This window comes from Neopsephotus bourkii, unplaced genomic scaffold (assembly GCF_033783945.1).
Source record: "Neopsephotus bourkii isolate Nb327-2 ecotype Australia unplaced genomic scaffold, CSIRO-AGI_Nbou_v1 NB_873, whole genome shotgun sequence".
Taxonomy (NCBI): Eukaryota; Metazoa; Chordata; class Aves; order Psittaciformes; family Psittacidae; genus Neopsephotus; species Neopsephotus bourkii.
The window spans coordinates 3301513-3325503 of NW_026901367.1; the positions used below are offsets into that span (position 1 = coordinate 3301513).

Below are 23991 nucleotides of genomic sequence, written 5' to 3' on the forward strand. Positions count from 1 at the left end.
CCTTGCCTCACGATGGATGCTGTTGAGCTCAACCCTTGCCACCTCCTGGAAGCTCACTCTGTAGAACCCAGGCTGTGACCAGGGGGCTGCTCAGTGGGTGAGTTTAGGCTGTGCTAAACTGAGTGCAAGCCATGGGGCTGCTGCAGTGAAAGGAGCTTCATTTCATCTCTGATACCCTGTATTCTCTGGGCAGCTTAGGCCGTTAATGTTTGTGAAACACTCAGTTCTCTCACACTATTTGTGGGAATTAAATGAGGAATTTCTGGTTTAGGGCTGGGACAGTGAAGGAAAGAGATTCGGGACAAAAATACAAGCTCTTTGGTAGCTCTTTTTGGTCAGTTTTTCTTCTGATGAGTGGCCCCCAATCTTTCTGTCCTGTGTAAGTGGAATTGTGAATGCACAGTGTTTGTGCAAGCTGCCTGCCACTGATTCCCATGTAGTGGAGGATCTGCCAAGCACTGCGTTAGGATGTGACACTGGCCACGACAGACAGGAGATACCGATGGTGGTGCTCACTGGGCCACACCAACAGCTTGTCTGCTCCTTCCCCAGACTCCCATGGGATTTGCTGTGCATTGTGCCTCCTGGAACAAGGGAAGGAATAGGGGGAGTCCATCAGGGGGTAGTGCTGGCATTAGTAAAGCTCTGCTTTATTCCCTCGCCTCCTGTCCGCTCTGCATGCTCAGGTGTGCTGCAGGAAGAGGTTTCACAGGCACGAACTGAAGATTGTATTGAAGCACATGCATGGGAAAGGACAGGATGAAGTTGCCAGCTCAGTTAAGTGCTTGGCTCAAAGCACTATCTGCTTCTGCTAGACTTAGCTTCTCTTAAAGGTAATAGAAATGGTGGCAGGCTTGGTTTAGTCACTCCCCAGCTTTGGAGACCTCAGTAAGGAAAGCAGGATTCATTTTTCTGCACAATGATCATCTTTAATAGAGGATCTCATATAGTTCGTATAGAGGTTTTAACTGGATTTTAAAATTGGATTCAAACATTAATGCTATGGGAAGAGGAGTGTCATTGTCGTCAGTTAGATGAAAGTCAACTTCTTAATGGTTTAAATATTCCCTGCAGCCTCCAGTGCTGCTATAGGGAATGTTGTGACCTGTGATCATAGACAGGAGCCAGAAAACACAATTTATTCCTCTCCTTATTTAACCACATAGAATGAAGCTGGAGTTAAATGGGCACAGCCCTACTGAAAGGTGCAGTGCATTCACTGTGATAGTCAGAGCACCTTGAGATCCAGTGAAGTGCCTGAACTTGATCATTTCCTCTGATTTCAACATCTCCGATCCATCACTGGTTTGGCAGTTCCAGTCCCAAATGCTGCCAGGGCACTCACAGGTCCGGGTTTGCTGTTTGTTAAAGCACAGTTCAGCTGCTGGGGGAGAAGGATGTATTTCCTCCAAGCAGTAGGAGCTGGGCTTTGGCTCCAGCACCATTCTGTCAGCTGCCATGTTACCATCAACACAGGGCGTTTGCTGGTGCACAACTACAGGGTGGGAGTTAAAGGTTAAGGAAGAAGTGTTGTCACATTCCCAGTTAGCACTGATGGGAACCAAAGGAGACATCTGCTTGGGCGCTTGACTGCCATTGCACCTGAACTAGCGCAGAGCAGGCTGCCTTCAGCCAGTTGTTCTAGAGCTGGTATATTCTTTATATTTCTGCTTCTTTTGAATAGCCATATTTGGCTGATTTTTGACCTGAGTCTGATAAATGAGCTGCAGAATTTGGCAGGGCAGTTATTTACAGCTGTACCTCGTGAGTTGTGCTCCATGTTCCCGTGCATTGACGTGTATTTGCTATGGATGTTAATAATTCCATTTAGTCCTCAGGGAAGGCTCCCATTCAGGGATGTACAGAATTCACAGACCCCGGGGATGAGCAGCTGAGTGCTCTATCATGTTCCTTTTCCCAGAACTGGATTAAAGCCATGCTTTACCTGAAGCATTTGAGGTACAATCACTCTGATTTGAAGTGCAGGGCGGTTGGATTGAAATCTCTAAAAGCAGAACTGAACCATTTTGCAGTTTCATAGCTGTGTTCATAGACATGAACGCAGTGCGGGTTGCTAGCATCATTTTCTCACCATTGCTGTCAGTGTGAGTGTATTTGTATGCATTAATCCTACCAGGTAGGAGTAAGGAAGAGTTCTCCAAATCCAGTAACCCAAAATTCCCCCTCCGTAGCTTATGTTTAATGAGAATAATTAGAGAAACCGTCAGCTGGCTGAACCCAAAGTGCCCCACTGGAAAGAGAAGTCATGTTGAATCTTGTAGCACTGACAGTGATGATTATGGTTGTAACTGGATTCACTTTGGGGTTTTCAACCCATAGTCTTCCTTTTCTAGGGCCCTTCTCAGTACCCACATAGCAAATGGCACTAAACTGGCCTTTCTGTGATACTCTTTATACCCCATAGTGGTGGCAGTGTCCATCTCTGGATCTGACGTGTGCTTGTTTCCTTCTTCTCACCCAGGGTCGATTCTGAAGAAGCTTTTGCACACTGGGAATTCTCTCAAGGTATTTCTCTGGGATGATGCATTCATAGTGCTTTTCACTTGGATTCCTATGAAGTGTATCACTGTACAGTTTGCCATTACTGGTGGTTTTCAGCTTGTTGGGCTTTGTAGCGTTACTTATTCACCTTTTAACCACACATGTGATTGTTGTAGTCCTAGTTTATTCTAATATTTATCCTCAGTCATTTTGCTGTTCATTTCTTCATGATGTCACTGTTACTGTACTTACAAATTTGGTTTCATATCTTCTTCTACAACATCATTCCCCCATAGATAAGATGTGAAGGAATACGCCTGTTTCTTCTCTGGCTCCAAGCGCTTCAGACTAACTGTGGGGAAGAGCAGATATTAATATTTGCATGCCTCGTGCCTGGCTTTCCACCCCTTACCTCCTCCCGAGGTCCCTGTACACTGGATAACCTCATTAGCCCTCCAAATTCACCGGATGGTGAGTAAATGAGCACCATTTCCATGAGGGGCACATTGCTTCTCCTGCTGCTGGGCTTGTGGTGGAGCTGCAGAGCTTCTCATGGGGAAGGTGTTACATGAATGATGTTTGTCTTCCTGGTTCAGAGATGGACCGAGTTTGTTGTATTTAGAGCAGCTGTGCAGCCTTCTGGGCTTGTCATTCTCAGTTCAGAACGTTGGGTTTGTTGGTTCAGGGTTGCCTTCTGTGGGGGTTTAGTTAGTGTTTCTGCTGGAGCTGCAGCTCTGTGAACGTGTTACTGCGCAACGAGCAGGTGCAGAGATGTGCAGCTAACTGCAGTGACTGCTTGGGTTAGCCCCCAAACTGCTGTCAGGCAGAGGCTGGTGCCACCTTCGGTTGTATGTGGTAGGACCTGGGGAAACGTGGGAAGCCCAAGTGGTGACTGACTTCATCCAACTTAGGAGTGCGTTATCGGTTATCTTCAGATTCATCTTTTTCTAGAAAATGCCTTTATTTAACTGTTTTGGGAGTTTCTCTGCTTAAAACAGTTTCTTTTTATTTTAGCCAAGATTTCTCCAGAAGAAATAACCCCACTTGTGCCAGCGGTCTCTGGAGAGAAAATTGCTGAAGACCAAACCTGCTATTTTCTGCAGCTGCTGTTAAAATACATGGTGATTCAGGTGGGGAGGATACATGGTTTTAACTCTTCACATGTGTACTTGTGGTGGGAAGTTCAGTCTATGCTGTACCTCCACTGAGCTGGTTTTGCCCCTCTACAGGAAGAAGCTGTTTTCTGCACTTTCTTACTCTTGTTTTTAAAAGGAAAATCATCCTATAGCTTTTTCCTTGGGCTGTTTTGGTTAAAATAAGAAGTTTTTCACACTTGTGATAAGAATTGCTGAATGATACCCAAACATGCGGGATAACTGACTGCTTTACGTGCTTGTGGTTGCATGCAGATAATTGATCTGGGGTAAAGATGCAGTTTGTTCTCTTGGCCACATTGCAGAGCTGAGAAGACTATTTTATCTTGTTTGTTTGTTTCTCTCTAACTCCATGACAAAGGCTGCAAGCTTAGAGTGGAAGAATAAGGAGAACCAAGACACTGGGTTTAAGTTTCTCTTTACCTTGTTTAGAAAATACTACCTTCCTCACTTGTTTCCATCGTTCACAAAGCTGACCAACCTCTACAAGCCTGTTCTGGGTGAGTAGTGAATTCTGTCCTCTAAGTCAAAAAAGAAGTGACTGTTCTCAGTAGCAGCATCTCTGTTCCCTGCTTCATATCACCACAGTTCTGCTGAATGAGGAGTTTTTCTCCCTCATCTCATGATTTGATGTTTTTGTAGCATATTTTGATTGTATTTGATTGATACTTGTAGCAAACTTCTGCTTTTCTGGGGTAGTCCAGGAAGCTGCTGCTGCTCAGGCTGCATAAGGGCTGGCCTGGTTTTCCTTTCCTAAGGGCATCTCCACAGACATAGCATTTACATGGAGTGAGTGAGGACTCTGTAACTGTGATGTGTAATGACAGAACATGCTCTCGGATGGGTTTGTTAAAGAACCAGCAAGCTGCCCCAGGCTGAGGGAGCAGCTAACTTAGTTACTCTTATTTACTTCTTGTTTCCTTGAAGAGAAGATGGGCAAGAAGGGCCAAATTAAAGGAGGTAAGATGTGCATCTGCAGCTGCAGGATTAAAAGCATGTTAATTCAGAAATTCTCACATTTTTCCTAATTTTCTACTGAATTATGTATGGGAGTCAATAGGAGCAGTGGTGTTAATCCTCACTTGGTGTACTGCAGCCTGTTCATCATCCTTTCCCAATCCTCCGACATCTAATTCCTGTCCTTTGCACTTTAATATTTAGTGTCTAAGCTCACCTTGGTGCCACCTCAGCTCTGTTCACAGCTCCAGCCCAGGCCTTCCATGGTTTTGAGCTGTGCACCAGTGACTTTTCCCTAACTCTAAGCATCTGAATGAATTATGACCCAACCCTGTCTCCCTTCAGCAACCTTCCACTTCTTCCCATGTATTTTCCTTCTTTGATTTCAGCTTGTGCAATGTTCTTTGCACCAAGTATCCTTTTTCTTCTCAGTCTTTGCACTGTGGAGTGTTCCAGGCCTCTTCTCACTGTACTTCATTAATAAAACCCTGTGAAACTTACAACATTAACTAACACTGTAGTAGTAGTTCTTTGTTTCAGGTTTTGCCCTTCTTTTTGCAGCCCTTCTCCTTTGCTTTCCTTTGGTTTGCATGATACAAATTATAATCTGCAGGGAAAATCCCTGCTTTTATGTTCTTGCTTTTCTTTAGGAGTAACAACATTCTGGCAATGTAAGCATTACTGTAATAAAAGCAGTCAGTTACTGCCTCCGTTAGTTCATATGGAGAAGATGCTGGGGACATGTTCAGGACATTTAACCACACTCTGGAAGTGTTCTCAGATAAGTTTTTCTTTCTATCTTTTTATCTCCCCAGATATTCCTGATGTAAGACCGAGGCCAGTGTACATCCCTGCAACACGGAGCAATGAGAGTGTCTATAGCACCAAGATCCCCTACATGGCAGCTCGAGTTGTTTTCATTAAGTGGCTTGTTACCTTCTTCCTCGAGAAGAAATACTTACCTGCTGTTCAGAATGCGAAGAATGGGGGGGAAGTGCTCCCTAAAATCATTCAGGTGCTTTGAAGTTCCTCTCTCTTTCCTTGTGTTCGTACTGACCTGGTGCATGATCACTGTGCATTGACAATGGGAGCAGGGAAGAAATGCTACCCCGGGTGAATAAATGATATATTTCACTATTGGTACTTTGATGGAGGAGGGAATCTCCAAGGGAAGCCCTTCAGGAATCCAGTAGCAGTTTGTGGCTTTTCTCTCCTAGCTGTTTGCCTCCCCAGCACCATCAGTATTATGTTCAGAGCTTCGGAATTCAATCTGTAAGCTGTCATTCGTGCATGGACCATTTCCCAGCCCATCAGAGGCCTCTTTGTTTCCCTCTCGATTACAGCAGCTGTGTACAATGGGATATTAGAAAAAGACTGCACTTTCAGGTTGCTGCTTGAGCCTTCTCTAGGAGCAGGGGCTCTGCAGGGATCTTGGAGGAATGGGTGTGTTGCTGTAAGGAGACTCCAGGCTCCTGTTAGAAGTTTAGGATCAATGCCAACTGTTCTCTTGAATCACAGGTGAGTGTCAGGGCTGGCTCCAGTGGGAAAGCCTGCAGGAACTACTGTGGGAGAACTGTATATTTTCATGTCAGTTGGTTTGGGAGCCCTTCACTGTAGAAGCTGGAGGCCCTCAACCAGCAACTGAAAGTGCTTTTTAATTGATCTTTTCCTTCTGATTGGAAATTCCACCTTTTAAACTGCTGTGCACCAACAGAGAGCGGGGAGAAAGAATTGTTTCCTTCTCCCCGAGTTTTATAGACAGCGGACACACAAATTGGGGTTGCATAAAGGTATTGCTGCCCTCAGGGTGGAAGCTGGTTGGGAGTCAGCACTCAGCTGCTGGTGTGTGCCAGCCTGGGGCACACGCTGACCTTTGTGGCTCTGAGTTCACTGACTGCAGCCTCGGCCTGGCTGATGAGGCTGAATCTCACCCAAAGCTTCCTTGTGAAGAGCTGCAGAGATGTCAGTGCTGCTCTGTTGCTGCCCACTTGGCTGAGCAGAGGGCAGCCTCACTAACATGAACAGAAAGCAGAACTGTGTTTGGGTGATGCTTTGTGTCAGTGTAAGCTGAGATTCTGGTAAATCAGAAGCAACTTTTAGTCCTCTGCGTACTCCTGGCTGCATCACTTCAGCCTAACAGAGTGCAAGATGTTGCAGAATACGTGCAATTGCAGAGCAAAACCTGACCAGGACATGTCAGGAACAATAATGTGTGAGAGTATGAGCTGTGTGTAGTGCTATGAGCCACCTTTTCCCAAAGCCGAGGACACCTGGAGATTCCTCTCCCCTGTGTCTGTGCCTTCTCCAGTCCCTCCACTGCACCCCTCCCTCGTTTTTGCTTTATGACCTGGGCAAGGGAGTTGCTGTTCTGGGCTGGGGGGCCCATATGAAGTGTGCATTGTGCAGAGTGTGAGACTGAATTCCTTCTTGGATAAAGCACTGGACTGGAAATGGCACTTCCCGAGGGCCGGGATGCCAGTGTGTTGTGTGGCGCAGAGCCCGGGCATCCCGAGGCCTGTGTGCGTGCCAGGGTGTTGGTGATGTCGCTTCTCTCAGGTGTGTGCTCTCCCCTGCCCAGACTGTTGGTGGTGCAAGCCAGGACAGACCCCCCGAGCTGGAGACGGGCGCATCGCAGGCGGGCGAGCAGGAGCGGAGCCACTCCAACAGCAGCAGCCTGTCCGACAGGCGGCTCAGCGCCTGCAGCCTCTGCAGCGTGGAGGAGCAGCACCGCCCCGCCTATGACATGGTGCAGAGGATCCTCCTGTCCACCCGGGGCTACGTGAACTTCGTGAACGAGGTGTTCCGGCAGGTCAGTGCCTGGGCTCAGTGCCCCTTGGGTGTTTTCCCTAGGCAAGTGTCATGGTTATGAGGCAGGACGCAGCAGAGGCTGGTGGGCAGGTAACTGGTCAAACTGGATCTGACACACCAGCACCCTTTACCTTGGAGTCCTTCCTAGGGCTAGCTTTAACGAGTGTTGTGACGTACTTACGGGAGCTGCAGGTTGTTGCTGGTGCCAGACTGTTGAATGGGCCACTTCAGTTGTTCTTGGTATTGGGATATAATTTAAAGGCGTGTAAAAAGCCGTTAGAATCATAGAATAGTTAGGGTTGGAAAGGACCTTAAAATCATCCAGTTCCAACACCCCTGCCAGGGGCAGGGACACCTCACACTAAACCATGGCACCCAAGGCTCTGTCCAACCTGGCCTTGAACACTGCCAGGGATGGAGCATTCACAACCTCCCTGGGCAACCCATTCCAGTGCCTCAGCACCCTAACAGGAAAGAATTTCCTCCTTACATCCAATCTAAACTTCCCCTGTTTAAGTTTTAACCCATCACCCCTTGTCCTGTCCCTACAGTCCCTAACGAAGAGTCCCTCCCCAGCATCCCTATAGGCCCCCTTCAGATACTGGAAGCTGCTCTGAGGTCTCCATGCAGCTTCTCTTCTCCAGGCTGAACAGCCCCAGCTTTCTCAGCATCTCTCAGCCTTGTAAGCCTATTAGCTTACAAGTTTATTATTTGAATTAGTTCCTGTGATCAACATCAGTTTTTAATGTTGAATATTAGTTGCTTCTAGTTGTATTTGTCATTAATCTGACATCTTTACTGTTGTTTAGGATACACATGCGTGTGGCCCTGCTGGAGAGGCCGTTTTCTGTTTGTTGGGTTGGTTGGTTGGTTCTTTGGGGGTCTTGGTTCATTGGATTTTGCTTTGGTTTGGAATTTTTTGTTTCCTGTTGGGTTTTTTTGGTTTTGCCATTGTTTTTTCTGGGCCTGAGGCACAAATTGCTTCAAGTGGCAGTTCCAGGTGACACAGAGGTGCAGGAGCTGCTCTCCAGCAGCTGAGTGAGCATCATTCACAAGCTTCACTGCGAAGTGCCTCGTGTGGCACGGATTAGGAACCCTTGTATGGGTTTAGGAGCCTGTCTCGGTGCTTTTCAGTGCATGGCTGGCACTGGGACAGGAGGCAGCAGTGGGACAGGAGGCAGCACTGGGACAGGAGGCAGCAGTGGGACAGGAGGCAGCACTGGGACAGGAGGCAGCAGTGGTTCAGGAGGCAGCAGTGGGACAAGGAGGCATCAGTGGCTCAGGTTCCCAAGCGCTGTGCCTTGCTGCCCTCTCCTGGTGTGCTCGCAGCGTGTGAGGCTGGACCCGCTGCAGGGAACAAAGGCTCCGCGATGCCTCTGTTGGGTATGGTCAGTGCTCAGGAACCGAGACAGATAATGGGGTTTGCATCCCGTTTGTGTTTATGCTCCCCTACAGGAAGCTCACTCGGCACTGTGAATTCCTGCTTTCCTTCCCTTGCTTTCCTTCTCCCGCTTTCCTTTTTCTTCTGCTTCCCTTTTCCTTTCTACCCCACTTCTTAGCCTTTCTGAAAGCATTCTGTGTCATGGCCATTCCTCCCACTGGTGAGCTCTTGTTTCTCTACTGCTGTAGTAGTTGACTTGTGGCTTTTCCAGGTTCTGTGTCCTTCATAGGTCGACAGTGTCTGACATGCTCAGTAATTTCACACACTTGCTGTATGGCACAATTGAACTTGCTTTTGCTATAACCCTTCCCTTTCTGCTGAACCAGCTGCTGGGTGCTGTGCTTCCTGCTGGATAGAGACAAGGAAGTGGGTGGTGTGATGTGAGTTCCCCTGACCCGAGCAGCGTGCCCTTGCAATGGGTTTGCAGCTAGACTGGGGTCGGAGGTGCTGTAGCTTGTGGCCCTGTTGATCACAAAGAGTGGGTCACCTCTTCAGAGTTGAAAAGACCTATTTTTCAGTATGAAAAATGTGGTTTCCTCTCTTTCAGTGTTTTTATAACATAATGCATATTGATATCAGCATTTTTTGTTGGCAGGGTGTGCTTTTTTATTACAAGATGACATTTTCAGGTATTGATTTCTGTGCCTGTTCACTGCAGTGCACACATCTGTCACTGCATTGTTTCCAGTCTCCTAAGGCCCACAGGTATGTGGGGGAGCAGCCAGTGCAGCCTTTGAGAGCTTTGGGAGAGGGTGTCTGTACAGAGTGACTCCCAGATGCAGATACTGAGCAGCATGTTGGGCACAAGTGCACTGCTGCAGCCTGCTGCTGTTGCCCTCAGCACAACTCACTGCCTGTCTCTGTGTGCACCTCCTGAGGTCGCGCTCCCCATCACCAGTGCTGGTGGGACTGGGAGAGCCCCTCTCCAGGAGGTGCAGAGCGGTTCCCAGGCTGTGCCTGCCTGTCTTTGGGGCTGGTGATGGCTTGTGGGCTGAATCCAGGTGGAGTCAGAGACCTTGCACAGGGCAGCAGCCACCGCTTGGGGTTATCCCAACAAATGCAGTGTGGAAGTAAATTGGGGTTGTGAATGATGTAGGTGTACGCAGGGGCTGGTGGTGAATCATAACTCCTAGTACAGACAGAAGAGTAAGAATTGTGTCCTTCCTCTTTTGAGCTGTGTTGGTCGTGCTGGTGGTGTGGGTGTGTTCATGTATGCATGTCCTTCTGTGCCCTAGGTTTAGTAAAATGAGTTAACTTTTCGATCCAGGCTTTTCTGTTGCCACCTTGTGATGTATCTGCAACCCGGAAAGTGGTGAAGGTGTACCAGAAGTGGATACTGCAGGAGAAGCCGGTGTTCATGGAGGAACCAGACAAGAAGGATGATGGGCAGGATGGTGGTGACAACCTAGAAGATTCCTCAGCGCAGACGGATGGTAAACATGTATGGCATCAGTGTTACCTACTCCATCCTATCACCTACAGCACATGAGTGAAGTTTAAACTCTCAGTGTAAATGAGAAACAGCTTAAAAATGTTTGGAAAATCAAGATGAAAATAGGCTTTTATTTAGGGACTCAAAATAACTACTGAGTGTTCAGTAGCACTTGCAGAGTGCAGGGAGAGATTGCACCTCTATTGAGATACATGATTTGTTGGTTAGCCCTGCCTGCACCAGTGTGGCAGCAAGAACTGAATGGAGCAAATTGCTGATAGTTTCTGCAGTGTTAACATTCACGTTGTTTGTTGGCCTCGTGCATGTATGACTAATTCCTTTTGGTGGTAGGTGCTTCAGAATCTGCCAGTATGCACTGGTTTGTATGTGCTGGGTGAAATACTTGGGTTAGTCTAGGAAATCAAAGGGTAGATACAGATTCTGTGCATCATTTTAATAGCCTATACTGAACATCAGGAAAAGTTGACTTTGACACTACTGACACTGTGAAGCTGTTTAGAGGGAGGTTTTGTTGTACTGAGAAAGAGGTTTGAGTGGTAAAAACACAGTGAGAATTACAAGGTTTTGACAGATTATTTGTAGAGAACTTACAGTTTTGCCAGCCTTGAATTCAAATATTACTACAATCAGTAACTATAAAATGTGATATGAAATATTGCAAATAACATAGCCTTCAAACTTTTATGAACCTTTATATTCCATTACTGTCTGTTTGTTCAGACATCAAGCCACAACAGATGTGCCTTCCTTGCTGAAATGAAGCAGGACTTGAGAGGTCCCCTTTTTGCTGTTGGCAGATTAATTGCTTTAGATTCAATATGGGCACACTCCTTCCTGCTCCTCACTAACCCAGCCTGTGTTTGACAGCTTTCCTCTGAGCACTCGGGACACAAGCGCTCCTCCAGCTGGGGCAGGACGTACTCCTTCACCAGTGCTGTTAACAGGGGATGTGTGCTGGAAGAGGAGGACAGAAACGTTAAAGCTGGTGCTCAAGCTGCATTACAGGTGTGGTCTGCAGGAGGGGAACGGGGCTGTAATTGGATCACATAACTCATCTCTTCATCATTTAACCTAATCATGTAACTCACACTGCAAGTTATAATACAGTCTCTGAGATTAAGGAGAACAGCTACCAGCAGCTGATGGGCTTTGTAAGCAAGGATTTGCACTTCATTTATAACTTTTTATAATGTCTGTTAAGCCCTGGGACCATATCTTGCAGCCAGATAGCTGTATTTTGTGACAGGAAGTTCATGTTTTTCTGCTGGGTACTGGGAATCAGTCAGAACTGTACACTTGCTCTCATTGAGCCTCAATTATGGGGAATATTGCTGGCTGCTCGGGCATGCAATGCCAGGGAATGAGTAGCTGGAGGAATGGTGCTCTTGCCTCAGCACATAGCAGAGGTACTCACCAAACCCACAGTGTGTGACACGTGCCTTTGCTGGGTCTGGAATGCCACCTGAGTTGTTGCTGGAACAGTACAGCAGAACAAGGTGATAGGTAAAACATGAAACCTGCTCTAGAGGTGAAAGGTTTGGCTGGAGGAGGACAAGTGTTTTCTTTATTCCTGTCACCACATAAACTGCCTTTCAATGCCTGTTCTGAAGGTGTTCCTGACAAACTCTGCAAATGTTTTCTTGCTGGAGCCCTGCCCTGAGGTCCCTGTGCTGCTGAAGGAGCAGGTGGATGCTTGCAAAGCTGTTCTGAGCATCTTCAGGCGCATGATAATGGAGCTATCTATGAATAAAAGGACATGGTAAGCTTAACACCTTCTGCATGGGTTAAGAGGAAATGATCAACATTTAAGTTTCATGGGAGAACTATTGGGTAGGGAAGAGACTGGCTTTCCCAGGGACAGACCTTCCTGTGTCAGTTACCCTGGTGACTTGCCTTGGAATGGATCTGTGGGCTTGCAGGTTCTGCTGAGTCCACATCATTGTGTGATTTGATGTGGGTTCTGGCTGGTGCTGCCATTCCTGACTGCACCTCTCAGAAGTGAGTTTCTGTTGTCCACAATACACTAATGTTTTGCACTGTGAATGTTTTGATCTGTGAAGTCTCAAATGTGATGACTTTATAAGTGAAGTTCGCTGGAGAATTAAGGGGGGGTTTTGGTACAGGAACATTAACGAGTACAATTGACAGAACATGTGAACACGAAGTGCAATTTTGTTTTGGCTCCAGGGAGCAGATGTTACAGATACTCCTTAGAATAACAGAAGCTGTGATGCAGAAGCCAAAGGAAAACCAGATCAAAGATGCGTTCGCTCAAAGCATGTCAGGATTGCTTTTCCGAGTGAGTGACTGGGGTTGGTTGGTTTGACTGGGGGCTTTAGGTTGGTTCTCCATGATGCTTACCCATAGTTTTAGTTAAATGCTGTGAAACCTGCTTGGAAACCGTGAAGAGATTCTCCTTCGCAGTACTACAAGGAATTACTTTGTAAACTGCTCCTAACAGAGGGAGACAGGCTGATTTGATCTGTTCCTCAGGGCTCCGTGACAAACAGTGGTACAACATGCAGGCACACAGTCTCTGTGTGGGTATCTCTAAGGTGCAAGCTTGATGTAACTAAGTCCAGCTGGCACATCACAACTGAGGCACATTGAATGACATGAAAACATTTATACATCCTATTGTACTTCAGAAGCTCAGCTACAGTGTCCAGGCCTGAGTGCCACGGGCATAGCTCCGTCACTGAGATCAGTCTGTAGGTGTAGGAGATGGTTCATCATCATCGTCATCATTATTATTATTACTGGTCACAGCTTATTTCAGTTTGCCAGGGAATGTACAGACCACCTTATGCATGTGTTTAGGAATGTTTAGATTCCCTTAGTGACCAACTTTCACAGTTATTTACCCCCTGATGTCTGGGGATGGCTTTTTGATGCAAGACCCTGTGCATCACGAATACTCAGTGCTAATGTGCAGGTCGGTGCTGATGTCAGCAGCATGGGTCAGGGTTGTTGTGCTGGATTCATGAGCTGTCACTCATTTCTGTCTGTCAGACCCTCATCGTGGCGTGGATCAGAGCCAACCTGAGCGTGTACATCTCCCGGGATCTGTGGGATGAGCTGCTTAGTGTCCTGTCCTCCCTGACCGACTGGGAGGAGCTCATCACCGAGTGGGCCAACATCATGGACTCTCTGACAGCCGTGCTGGCCAGAACCGTGTACGGGGTGGAGATGACAAACTTGCCCTTGGATAAGCTCAGTGAACAGAAAGAAAAAAAACAGAGAGGGAAAGGTTGGTCTGTGCTTCGGTGCCTTTGGTATCCAACAAGTTAAATATTTAATCTCAAAAATTAATTTGATTTAATCTAACATTAAATACTCCTTAATGTAATGTAAGAACCTGTTTAATTAAATGTGAAGTGCCTTGGATTTGTGTATTTTCACTGTGGGAGGAAAGGTAATTGGGGTCAATAGAAGAAGCAGGTTTTAGAATGCGCTTAAATTCAGTCTTTGCTGTGTAGTGGCAGTGAAACGTGGTTTCCAGTGCTGTGGTCTGGCCTCGTCAGCAGTGCAGGAATTCCTTTCCATGTCTCTTTCTTAACCTTTATTAAAGTATTTTAGCTGCATTTATGTGCCACTTACAAGTGATGCACATAGTTGAAGCAGGGATTGATTTTTATTGATAGTAAAAGGTCACCTCTGTTTAAAAGGTGAATGTTTTTCATGCCCGAGTGCTTGTAAGCCCATTCATACTTAGCAGAAACACGTGCCAAAGTATGCAGTGATGACGATTTTGCTTGCTTTCTCTCTAAGGTGGCATTTTGGAGCCTCAGAAGACAGCTGTAGTGGGAAGATCTTTCTCATTAAGCTGGAAAAGCCATCCTGAAGTTGTGGAGCCAATGAGATTCAGAAGTGCCACAACCTCTGGAGCTCCAGGGGTTGAGAAGGCAAGAAATATTGTTCGTCAGAGAGCAACAGGTTAGACATAAAGAACTAAAAGCTTGTATCCTCAAACACTCGTGTGTTAAATCTGCCTTTGAGTTGTGGCTGCTTCCAGAAGTAGTGCAGCTTAATAGTTAAATGCCTGAGCAGAGATGCTGTATACCTGCGGCTGGGTGTCCTGACCACTGCCGCTGTAAACAGATAATCCAAGTATTCTGGAAGACTCTAAATAGATGCTTCAAAGCACATTACATTTAATTGCAAGTTAGTCCTGTGTACAGGACACACTATGCTTTTCTGTAAAGAAGTACATCCCATTCCTATTCATGATTTGGTAAGAAAGCATTTATTAACATCAGTCAGATAATACCTGGTGCTTCTGCCCTTCACACAGCTATTGACTGGGAGCACAAGATAAACCAGATACGTAGCAAACAATTTCATCCTTTCTTACTTGCTTTATTTGTTTCCTTTTAATTGGCATGATGAGGTATGTACAGCATCTCCTTTTCCTTTCCTCTCTCATGTTTCCCTCTGGAAAGAGGAAAACAGGAGAACAGGGCTGAGGAATGATGGGGCATGTCTGAGACCCCAGGCATGGAACAGATACCTGATTTTTCAAGCATTTCAGCAGCCTGAATCTGATCTCTTTATTTCATGGTAGCATGGTTCTGTGTTCCAGTGCAGTGGGATAAGGATGAGAAAACTCCATAGAAAACCTGCTTTTGAATAGGACAGATTTCACTGTGCATCCTCCTGCCCCCATCCTAACAGATTGGTTGTGTTTCTTACTAGGAGAGCTTGAAGGTGATTTTGTATGTTTTGAGGCTTTAGGCTTCATGACAAAGCCACAAGCTTCAGCTTAGATCACAAAACATTTTGCCAATGGAGTCACTCATTCTTTGTGCCTGCTTTACTTTCAAATCCAGTGAGTTCCTATTTGTGCTCCAGTGGGAGCTTGCTCTTCTGCCACAGCGTTTCCCCCCTAGTTCTCTCTAGGGGAGGGATATCTCTGCTCACCACAGCAGTCGAGAGAACCTGGAGGTGTTGATCCTCAAGGGCTTTTCAAGGCTAACCTCCAGCTCAGAGCAGGTCTGCTCAGACCAGAGGCAGCTCTGGCTTCAGATCAGTTTCAGCAAGTTTTCCAGTCTTTATTTTTGAGCTGTATGTTCTGCTACAGGTACTTTGGGGCAAAGAAAAGAGGGTAAAGCCAGATCAGCCCAGAGACAGGAACTGTACCTTGGCAGAATGGAATATCCCTGGGGGGGAACTGCTGTGATTCAGGAATCCCTGGTTGGTGCACTCTCAATGGGTGAGAGGCAGTTGTGCATTATTGACTTAGAGCTCGTAAGAAAAACTTCTGGGCTTAGTGGTGTAATTTCCCCCCCCAGATCATTGTGTTTCATTGTATCACAACATTCAGAACCCCAAATATTCCCTTACTGTTTCTGACCTAATTCTTGCTTTATTTCTCCCTGGAAGCCAAGCGCAGCCAGTCTATCAGCAACTGTGTGCACCTTTATGAGGCTTTGCCAGCCACTAAAAGCGTCCCTCTCCTGCTTCACACTGTGAGCTCTCTCTTACCTGGTATCTCTTACACTTCTTGCTCTCACAGACTGTCAGGTACTGTACTTGAAATCACCTTTTATATAAATGTTCTTTATATTGTAAACTGCTGTCTGTCTGTTCCCCTTCTGTCTTTAGTGGGGTGGAATGAGATGTGTTGCCCTGGCTCTGTTTCTCACGCATCGGAGCTGTTCAAAACCTGGTGTTAACCCCTAGTGGTAGCCATTAAGAGATGAGCAAGTTTCATGGGAGCATGACTTGTCCTTTTTCACAGTTACAGAGGGTGCAAACAGTGCCTACTGGTAGCTTTTTGTTACTCCAGCACTGGGTTCAGTGTCAGACAGTAACCTTGTCACTACTGCAGGAAGTGCTTGAAGGTGTGAGCTGGTGCAAGCACAGTATGCAGAGAGATGCAGCTGGTTGATCTGCTTGATTTAACAGAAAACTCTCCTTCCCTCTGTTACACAGTTACAGAGCCGTGCTTACAAACGTGGCCTTTTCCCTTCCCTAGAATTCTCTCTGTAGCTACTGATTCCAGAAGCAAATGTAAAAGATTTGTCTGTGCCTCTTAGTTCTCGGGTAGTGTTTGATTTCTCTCAGATGTTTGCAGTACTGGAAGCAACGCAAGTTTTCTTCATTTTGATATTAAAGATTACCATGAATCATAATTCATTTCTTAATAAAGAAATCCTCTTATTCATGCTTAAACTTTTTATTACTTGGTTTATGGAAGGTTTCCAAGCAGTTGTTAAAGTTTTAATTCAGTGCAGACCAAATGTACTAAGGGTAAGAGAAGGAAACACTAAAGGCAGCAGTCCAGGTTTGGGCATTTAGTGTTATTTAGACTCAAGTGGTGTATTTCTGCTCACGTGCAGTAAGCCTTGGATGTTCCAAGGGATGGGACTTGCTGTTGTGACAACTGGAGCTGGAGCAAGCCCTAAGCATGCACCTCCTGAGCTGAGCTCTGTGCTGGTGCCCAGGCACAGCTGTGTGCTTGGCTGGGGGGCACTCATCCTGCCCCCAGCTGGGAGTGCTGGTGGAGCAGCCAGCTCGCTCATCCTCTGAGCAGGCTGTCCTTTCTGTCTGCTTGCAGCTGGGGAACCTCTGGAAGTGACTTTGTCCCCTCCTGCATTTCACCTCCTGGGAGGGGTTTCTGACTCGAGCCCTAAGCAGGGCTGGAGCTGAAGTTGCTGCAGCTACTGAATTGAATTGGTTATTTATTCTGGTGTCCTCAACATAAAAAGGACATGGAACTGTTGGAACAAGTGCAGAGGAGGCCACAAGGATGCTCAGGGGCTGGAGCACCTCCTGTATGGAGACAGGCTGAGAAAGTTGGGGCTGTTCAGCCTGGAGAAGAGAAGGCTGCGTGGAGACCTCAGAGCAGCTTCCAGTATCTGAAGGGGGGCTATAGGGATGCTGGGGAGGGACTCTTCATTAGGGACTGTAGTGACAGGACAAGGGGTAATGGGTTAAAACTGAAACAGGGGAAGTTTAGATTGGATATAAGGAGGAAATTCTTTCCTGTGAGGGTGGTGAGGCACTGGAATGGGTTGTCCAGGGAGGCTGTGAATGCTCCATCCCTGGCAGTGTTCAAGGCCAGGTTGGACAGAGCCTTGGGTGCCATGGTTTAGTGTGAGGTGTCCCTGCCCATGGCAGGGGGGTTGGAACTGGATGATCTTAAGGTCCTTTCCAACCCGAACTATTCTATGGTTCTATTTTATCACTTTCTGCAGGACACTTGAGGCAGCAGTGACGCTGTGAGGTCAGTACATGCCAGAGCAGTTGGGGTTTGTGCATGGGCACTTGTGAGGTACTTCCCTAAAGCACACACAGTGTTCATTAAGTGCTTCAGCATTACACTCGGTGCAGGCTGAGCAAGCTGAGCACTGTGTCCTCCTGGGGCTGCTGCTGCAGCATCTGTGTGTCACCCATCACCTATCCCAAGGGCTGCACTTCTTGATCGTGTCTGAGTGAGCACAGCCTCGATGTCAGTGTTTGTGGAGCAGAGCAGAGGAGGCAGGAGGAGTGTAGGGAAAGCTGGTGGAAAGGACACTGGTCCTTACTGGAAAACAGAGATGCCAGGAATCTCACAGGACTTGCCACAGCAGCACTTTCCATCTGGCTTTAGAAGGGAAGGTACCACTGGCTGTGTGACCTGAGCAGTCACTGGTGGCTGTGGTGGGGTGTGTGGGCCCCCTCCTCCGCTGCTTTCTGGGGAAGGAGTTAGCAAGCAGGTTAGGACTGGGAGGTGACATTAACCACTGTCATAGCCATAACCAAAAGCGCCTCTGCTTGCCTGCAGGAAACCTGGAGAGGGGCTTGGGACAAGGGATGTAGGGACAGGGCAAGGGGAATGGCTTGAACCTGCCCGAGGGGAGACTGAGCTGAGCTCTTAGGCAGAAGCTCTTCCCTGTGAGGGTGCTGAGGCGCTGGCACAGGGTGCCCAGAGAAGCTGTGGCTGCCCCATCCCTGGCAGTGCTCAAGGCCAGGTTGGACACAGGGGCTTGGAGCAAGCTGCTCCAGTGGAAGGGGTCCCTGCCCGTGGCAGGGGTTGGAGCTGGAGGAGCTTTAAGGTCCCTTCTAACCCAACCCAGGCTGGGGCTCTGTGAATGGGAACATATTCGATCCCAAGTGTTGCTGTCTTTGCCCCCACCCCAGTGCTCAGGGAAATGCATTTCTGCAAGCCCTGTGTTGCGAGCTCACCTCAGGAGCTCCTGATGCTCCTTTCCCACTCTGTTGGTTCACTTCCTCACTTGAATTTTCATGCCCCTTTCTCCTCTCCTTTGATTTCTCATTTGCAGTTACAACAAGAAGCTGCAGGATGCATTTTGCCCTCAGCAACCTCAGATCGCTTTTACCCAGCCTGAATTGTTGCCTTTCTCATTGTCCCCCTCCCATCCCCATGGACAGCTCGGTCAGCACAGCCGTGTCCCGCACTCTGCATCTCTAGCAGTGTTGCAGCTTCTCCTCTGTCCCGTTTCCAGCAGGAGCAGGGCCCAGTGCAGGGCTCTAGAACTGAAGCCAGCTTTGTTCCCATGGCTCCCACCCCAACTCGTGCACTCTGGACCCCAGAGCCATTTCTGGCCCTTTTATAGCCCTTTCACCACTGGCACTGCTCCTACACCTCTCTCTAAACCTTCCAGTTTGCTAAGGATAGTGTATAAAACCTAAACGATAACCTCTGTAACTGGGAGGGCCATTCCAGCTGTGGAACTTGGGAACTCTGAGTGTATTTGGGTAGGCACTGAACCCCTCATGTAGCTGCCGTAGGGAAGGAGGTCACACGGGTGCGTCCTTCTGAGCCGTGCCAATGTTCTGTGTTAAACCACCAGAAGTGGAAGAATCCCAGCAGCTGGAAAATCCAGTGGGAGCAGAAGCCTCGGGCCTGTTTGCAGAGCCAGAGCTGGAGCTGACTCGGAGCAGCAGCACCTCGGACATCGCAGAGCAGCTCCCACCCGATGTTCTCCAAGGTAATCCCTACAACCACAGCGATGCTGCGCCTCTGAAGAGGAAGCGTGGGGCCTTGTCCAGCCCCATAAGTGCTGCTCTTACCTGCTTTGCTTTCCAGCCCCTTTCTAAGATGTGGTTTTATCTTGGTTTCTTAGTACAGATATCATTGCTGTCTTGTTGAAATAACTATTGGTAAGAAGTTACAGACCCAAATGCAGGACACGACCTTTATAAAGCAAGGCAGTGAACAAAGAAACCTTTAAACGTGTGCATTTTGTGTGTAACTCCTCACATTTATTTCTTTTAATCTGGCTTGCATTTAAATTTTGTCTTCAAGAGAACAGCTTTGCTGTTCCAGAATGTAGGTTATGCTTATGAAGGAGCTTCCAAAACACCTTGTGTGCTGGTGTAATGTATTACTCCCTGAGCCATAGACACAAGTGACATGTAAACGTGACTGAAGTGCTCGTGTGCTGTGCTATGTGCTTTGGTGCCACAAATGTCTGTGTCTCTTGCTTGCTTTCCAAAATGTCTAGGTAAAAAGGCTGGAGCTCCTCATAATTCCACTTCTGCAGACTCCAGATGTGTTCAGGAAAATACGGGATGCGCAAAGAAGGAACATGAAGCTGAGCAAGTAAGGCAAAACAGGAAGTAACCATTGAGAGCCTAACAGGGTTTCATGTCTGATGGGGTGGCTTTAGTGTTTAGAAACTGCAGCAACTGCCGGCGTGAAAAGCCATGAATCACATCTCTAGTTTGGAGCCTGTAGCTGCTCACGTGTTGGGTGATGTGAGCCTTCTGCCTCCCCATCTTGTCAGTTGTCTCTGCAGGCTGAGGTGGTGCCTGTATTGCGGTTTATGCAAGACTTCTGTGCTTTTTCTATTACATATAAACACAAAGTTAATAACTTTTAAAGTGTAAATAATTCATGGCTATTGCAGAGCTACAGTGCACTGGAATAAATGTTTCATGGTTTAAAGTACTGGGGGAAGTGCTCTCCTCCAGCCCCATTTGTGTCACCAGCTGCGGACTGCAGAGGGCTGTGCAAGTTACCATCAGGACAGGAAAGCTTCATAAATCTTTAATGCCACTTTGGAATAAATGGCAGAAATAATGATGGCTGGGGCTGATCATGCTGGTGGAAGTGTAATGCAGTGTGGCACGGGGGGCTTCAAGCTGAATCTTGTCTCTTCACCGTGGCTCTCCCATATGTCTAGGCTTGGAAGTGCCAGTAATTGGTCCAGAAAGGAGAGGAGCCGTTTTCTGCAGGGTGCTTTCGTTCATTGCTTCAGGAGTAGCCAAGTGTCTCAGAGAGGAAGGGAACCCTCATGTGTTTTATATACACCTTAGTGTATATAAATATATAAAGGGGGAGTGTCCCAAGGATGGAGCCAGGCTCTTCCCAGTGGCAAACAATGATAGGACAAGGGGCAATGGGTACAAACTGGAACACAAGAGGTTCCACTTAAACTTCTTCTCAGTGAGGTGACAGAACACTGGACCAGGCTGCCCAGGGGGGTTGTGGAGTCTCCTTCTCTGGAGACATTCAAAACCCGCCTGGACACGTTCCTGTGTAACCTTATCTAGGTGTTCCTGCTCCGGCAGGGGGATTGGACTGGATGAGCTCTTGAGGTCCCTTCCAATCTCTAACATACTGTGATACTGTGATGCTGTGATACTGTGATGCTGTGCGTGGTGGAGGGGAGAGGGAGAGAAGTGAGCTCGGGGGGGGCAATAAAACATGAACCTGTTACAGAGCCCTCCCGGGCTGCTGGGGGGGGCACCTGCACCATCCCTGCAAGCAGGAGCCGGGCTTTGGCCGGGTACTCACTGTGTAACCTGCTGAGGTACTGCCTGCACCAGCCAGAGCTCAGCTAACAGCACTGAAACACCAGCATCCCTGTGAGCCCATCACCAGGGAGGGAGAGCACTGCCGCCTGGCAGGCAGGCACTGCCTGGGAGTGACGGGCAGGCCTCCCCAGCTGCACTGTCAGATGATGCCATGGTGATTTCTAAAGCCAGCTGTCTCTTTGGGGGCAAGGATTCCTCAGATTTAGGCAGAAAGAATGAATGGATCGATGTCTGGCCAGGGGGTCAGAAATTGCTTTAAGAGATGTATACATTTATTTAAAACTAGTAACACTAATAATGACAAATCTCAACATGGAATGTCACAAATGTTACCTGAATTGAAGAATTTCATTTTTTCTGCTCTTGAGAGTAGAGATTCCTTCAGCAGTTAGATCCAGTGTGCCCCGAGGGCCTTTGTGTTGGGGTTTGGGGTGAAGTTCTGCCATTACAGGTGCCATGGAGATGTGGATTGGAAGGTGACCTGCCAGATGTAACGAAAACCAGTGATGTGCAGGGACAGAGCAGTGTTGTGTCGAAGCAGAGTTTTCAGCAAGTAGCTCTGAACACGTGGTGAAGGAGGAGGAGGTGAACAAAGGATGGGGTGTCTTTTCAGGGGTTGCCTTGCAGCAGGATAATGCTCTGACAGAAGAGGTGATGCTCCTTCCTCCCTGGAAGATTTTTGGTACTTTTCTGTATCGAGTCTTTTCAGATTTGTGGAAAAACGTAGATAAAAAGTCCTGCTTGTGAGTATGAAAACTGAGCCTAAGGAAGGGAGGATAAACACTGAAACTGAAAGCATGATCATAGAATTAGAACCATAGAATAGCTAGGGTTGGAAAGGACCTTAAGATCATCCAGTTCCAAGCCCACTGCCATGGGCAGGGACACCTCACACTAAACCATGGCACCCAAGGCTGTGTCCAACCTGGCCTTGAACACTGCCAGGGATGGAGCATTCACAGCTTCCCTGGGCAACCCATTCCAGTGCCTCACTACCCTTACAGCAAAGAATTTCCTCCTTATATCCAATCTAAACTTCCCCTGTTGGTTCCCTGAAGTCATTAAAGATATTTGGGTAGTCTAAATATTAATTGCAATATCTTGTCTGGGTTATAACTGATTTCTAGTAACTGTGTATGTAGCTCAGATTTGCTAAAGCACGATGTGGTTCTCAGAGCTGTAATAAACTGAGATGGATGTGTTTCTCTGAAGGTACCAGTCCGAAGAAGCAGCAGCACAGCTGAGTTGGATTTGAGGGCAGACTGGCAGCAATCCCATGGGAATTGCAGAGAGAGAGAAAAAAGTGAGTTCCAAGACACCCAGCCTTTTTCTGGAGTGTAGCACCTGGGGTCAGTGTCAGATTCTGTCTCGCTGCAGATGTAGTGGCCGCTTTTCTCATGGTGCTTTGCTAATGCAGTTGTTACAGACAGGGTCTGTCACCTGGTTAATGCCTTTCGTGCTGCAGGTGAGAGCGTCAGCAGTGACACGTCCATCGGCTACAACAACGAGGTGGAGATCGCTCTCATCCCCTGGCAAGCCTCTGAAGATGACCCTGAGGTGAATGCCTCAGCAGATGTTTGTGTGGATGCTGATGCTCCTCGCTGGCTTCAGCTTAGCCCCTCGGACACCGCGAACCTGACAGGTACTGCACTGCAGGGAGCATCATCTACAGTGATCTCCCAAAGGACTTCGCACAGTTCAGTTTGCTTATAAAAAGTATGTTTCATTTATCACGTTCCCTTCATGATGCTCACTCAAAAATGGGTTTTCAATGCCCAAAGTTTAAGAATTTGGATAATTGGAAACTGAACTAGGTGCCAGCAAGCTGTGATACAGAAAAGGATCAAACAGTTGAAAATAATGGGGTTGCTTTCTGTGTCAAATCACTACTCATCAGTTGAGTTGTGACAGCTGATCACGTGTGCTCTCTGAGCCTGTCCCACTAATGCCCAGTAAATTAATTTAATTTCTATAGAAAGTGAATAGGTTTTATTTCATAGCAGAAAGGTACAAACGAAGCAACAAAGCAAAACAAAATATCCCAAAAGCTTTTTAAAGAAATCAATTCACACGAACATAAAAGCATCTGGGATGGCTTTCACTTTGCTGACCCTCTTTGGGTCCTGGGGTTACTTCCCTCTGCCTGTGTTGAGGGTTCCTGCGCCTCTCCCCTAGCCCTCGGGTGCTGAGCACTGCAGGGAGCCCCCTGGGGCTGGTTGTGCCTGCAGACAGGCTGCTGCTGTGCTGAGAACAGGCTCTTGTCAGCAACAGTTCCACTTCCCTATGGAATTCTGCTCGTACTGTCCCAGCAGACAAATCCCGTTGTCCCGGTGGTCTTCACAGCCCCCTGATCTCCTGCTCCGTTTGAGTACTACAATCTCAGGAACAGTTACTGCACAAATGAGGATGCCCAAGCATGCTCTTCATCACTAGCAGTGCATACCTCTTAGGGCCTTTGTTCACTTGCATTTCCAGGTTGTTTTGTACTGTGTGATATTAAAAGAGAAAGGGCTTTTAGAAATAGAATCATAGAATCATGGAATCCCAGCCTGGTTTGTGTTGGAAGGGACCTTAAAGCTTGTCCAGTTCCAACCCCTGCCACGGCAGGAACACCTTCTACTAGAGCAGCCCCTGCCTGTACCAGGGGGGTTGGAACTCAATGATGAAACGTTACCTGTAAAAGCCAGTTACTGGTTGAATAAATCTCTCTGACTGCATGAAGGTTCCATTTGGAACTCGCTGGTAAAACAAACCTAACGTTGAGGGGGGCTGTCTGATGTAAACTGCTCTGTGGCTGTATCACCTCTGTGTGGAAGGCCCGCCAGCCCACACTTGCTGCTGTGTTTTGGTTTTGAACTGTGTGCGAGCTTGAGCAATGCAAAAGAGAGGGGTGATTTGGAGAGAGAGAG

The 23991-nt window shown here is 47.5% G+C and overlaps 1 protein-coding gene across 5 annotated transcripts in view; it reads left to right on the top strand.

Annotated features, from left to right (window-relative positions):
• Nucleotides 1-23991, top strand: part of RALGAPA2 (Ral GTPase activating protein catalytic subunit alpha 2) — a 113460-nt gene that overhangs the window by 19652 nt on the left and 69817 nt on the right. For 4 of the 5 annotated variants that reach the window (XM_061356921.1, XM_061356922.1, XM_061356920.1 and 1 more), the window contains exons 5-21: nucleotides 2483-2526; nucleotides 2799-2973; nucleotides 3517-3632; nucleotides 4018-4156; nucleotides 5429-5628; nucleotides 7192-7422; nucleotides 10130-10303; nucleotides 11183-11320; nucleotides 11926-12074; nucleotides 12503-12614; nucleotides 13328-13565; nucleotides 14087-14251; nucleotides 15698-15838; nucleotides 19114-19251; nucleotides 19768-19865; nucleotides 22295-22385; nucleotides 22548-22724. In XM_061356921.1, coding sequence (XP_061212905.1) covers nucleotides 2483-2526; nucleotides 2799-2973; nucleotides 3517-3632; nucleotides 4018-4156; nucleotides 5429-5628; nucleotides 7192-7422; nucleotides 10130-10303; nucleotides 11183-11320; nucleotides 11926-12074; nucleotides 12503-12614; nucleotides 13328-13565; nucleotides 14087-14251; nucleotides 15698-15838; nucleotides 19114-19251; nucleotides 19768-19865; nucleotides 22295-22385; nucleotides 22548-22724 — 2526 coding nt within the window. The remainder of the gene's footprint in view (nucleotides 1-2482; nucleotides 2527-2798; nucleotides 2974-3516; nucleotides 3633-4017; nucleotides 4157-5428; nucleotides 5629-7191; nucleotides 7423-10129; nucleotides 10304-11182; nucleotides 11321-11925; nucleotides 12075-12502; nucleotides 12615-13327; nucleotides 13566-14086; nucleotides 14252-15697; nucleotides 15839-19113; nucleotides 19252-19767; nucleotides 19866-22294; nucleotides 22386-22547; nucleotides 22725-23991) is intronic. The other variant, XM_061356923.1, reaches the window with a different exon arrangement.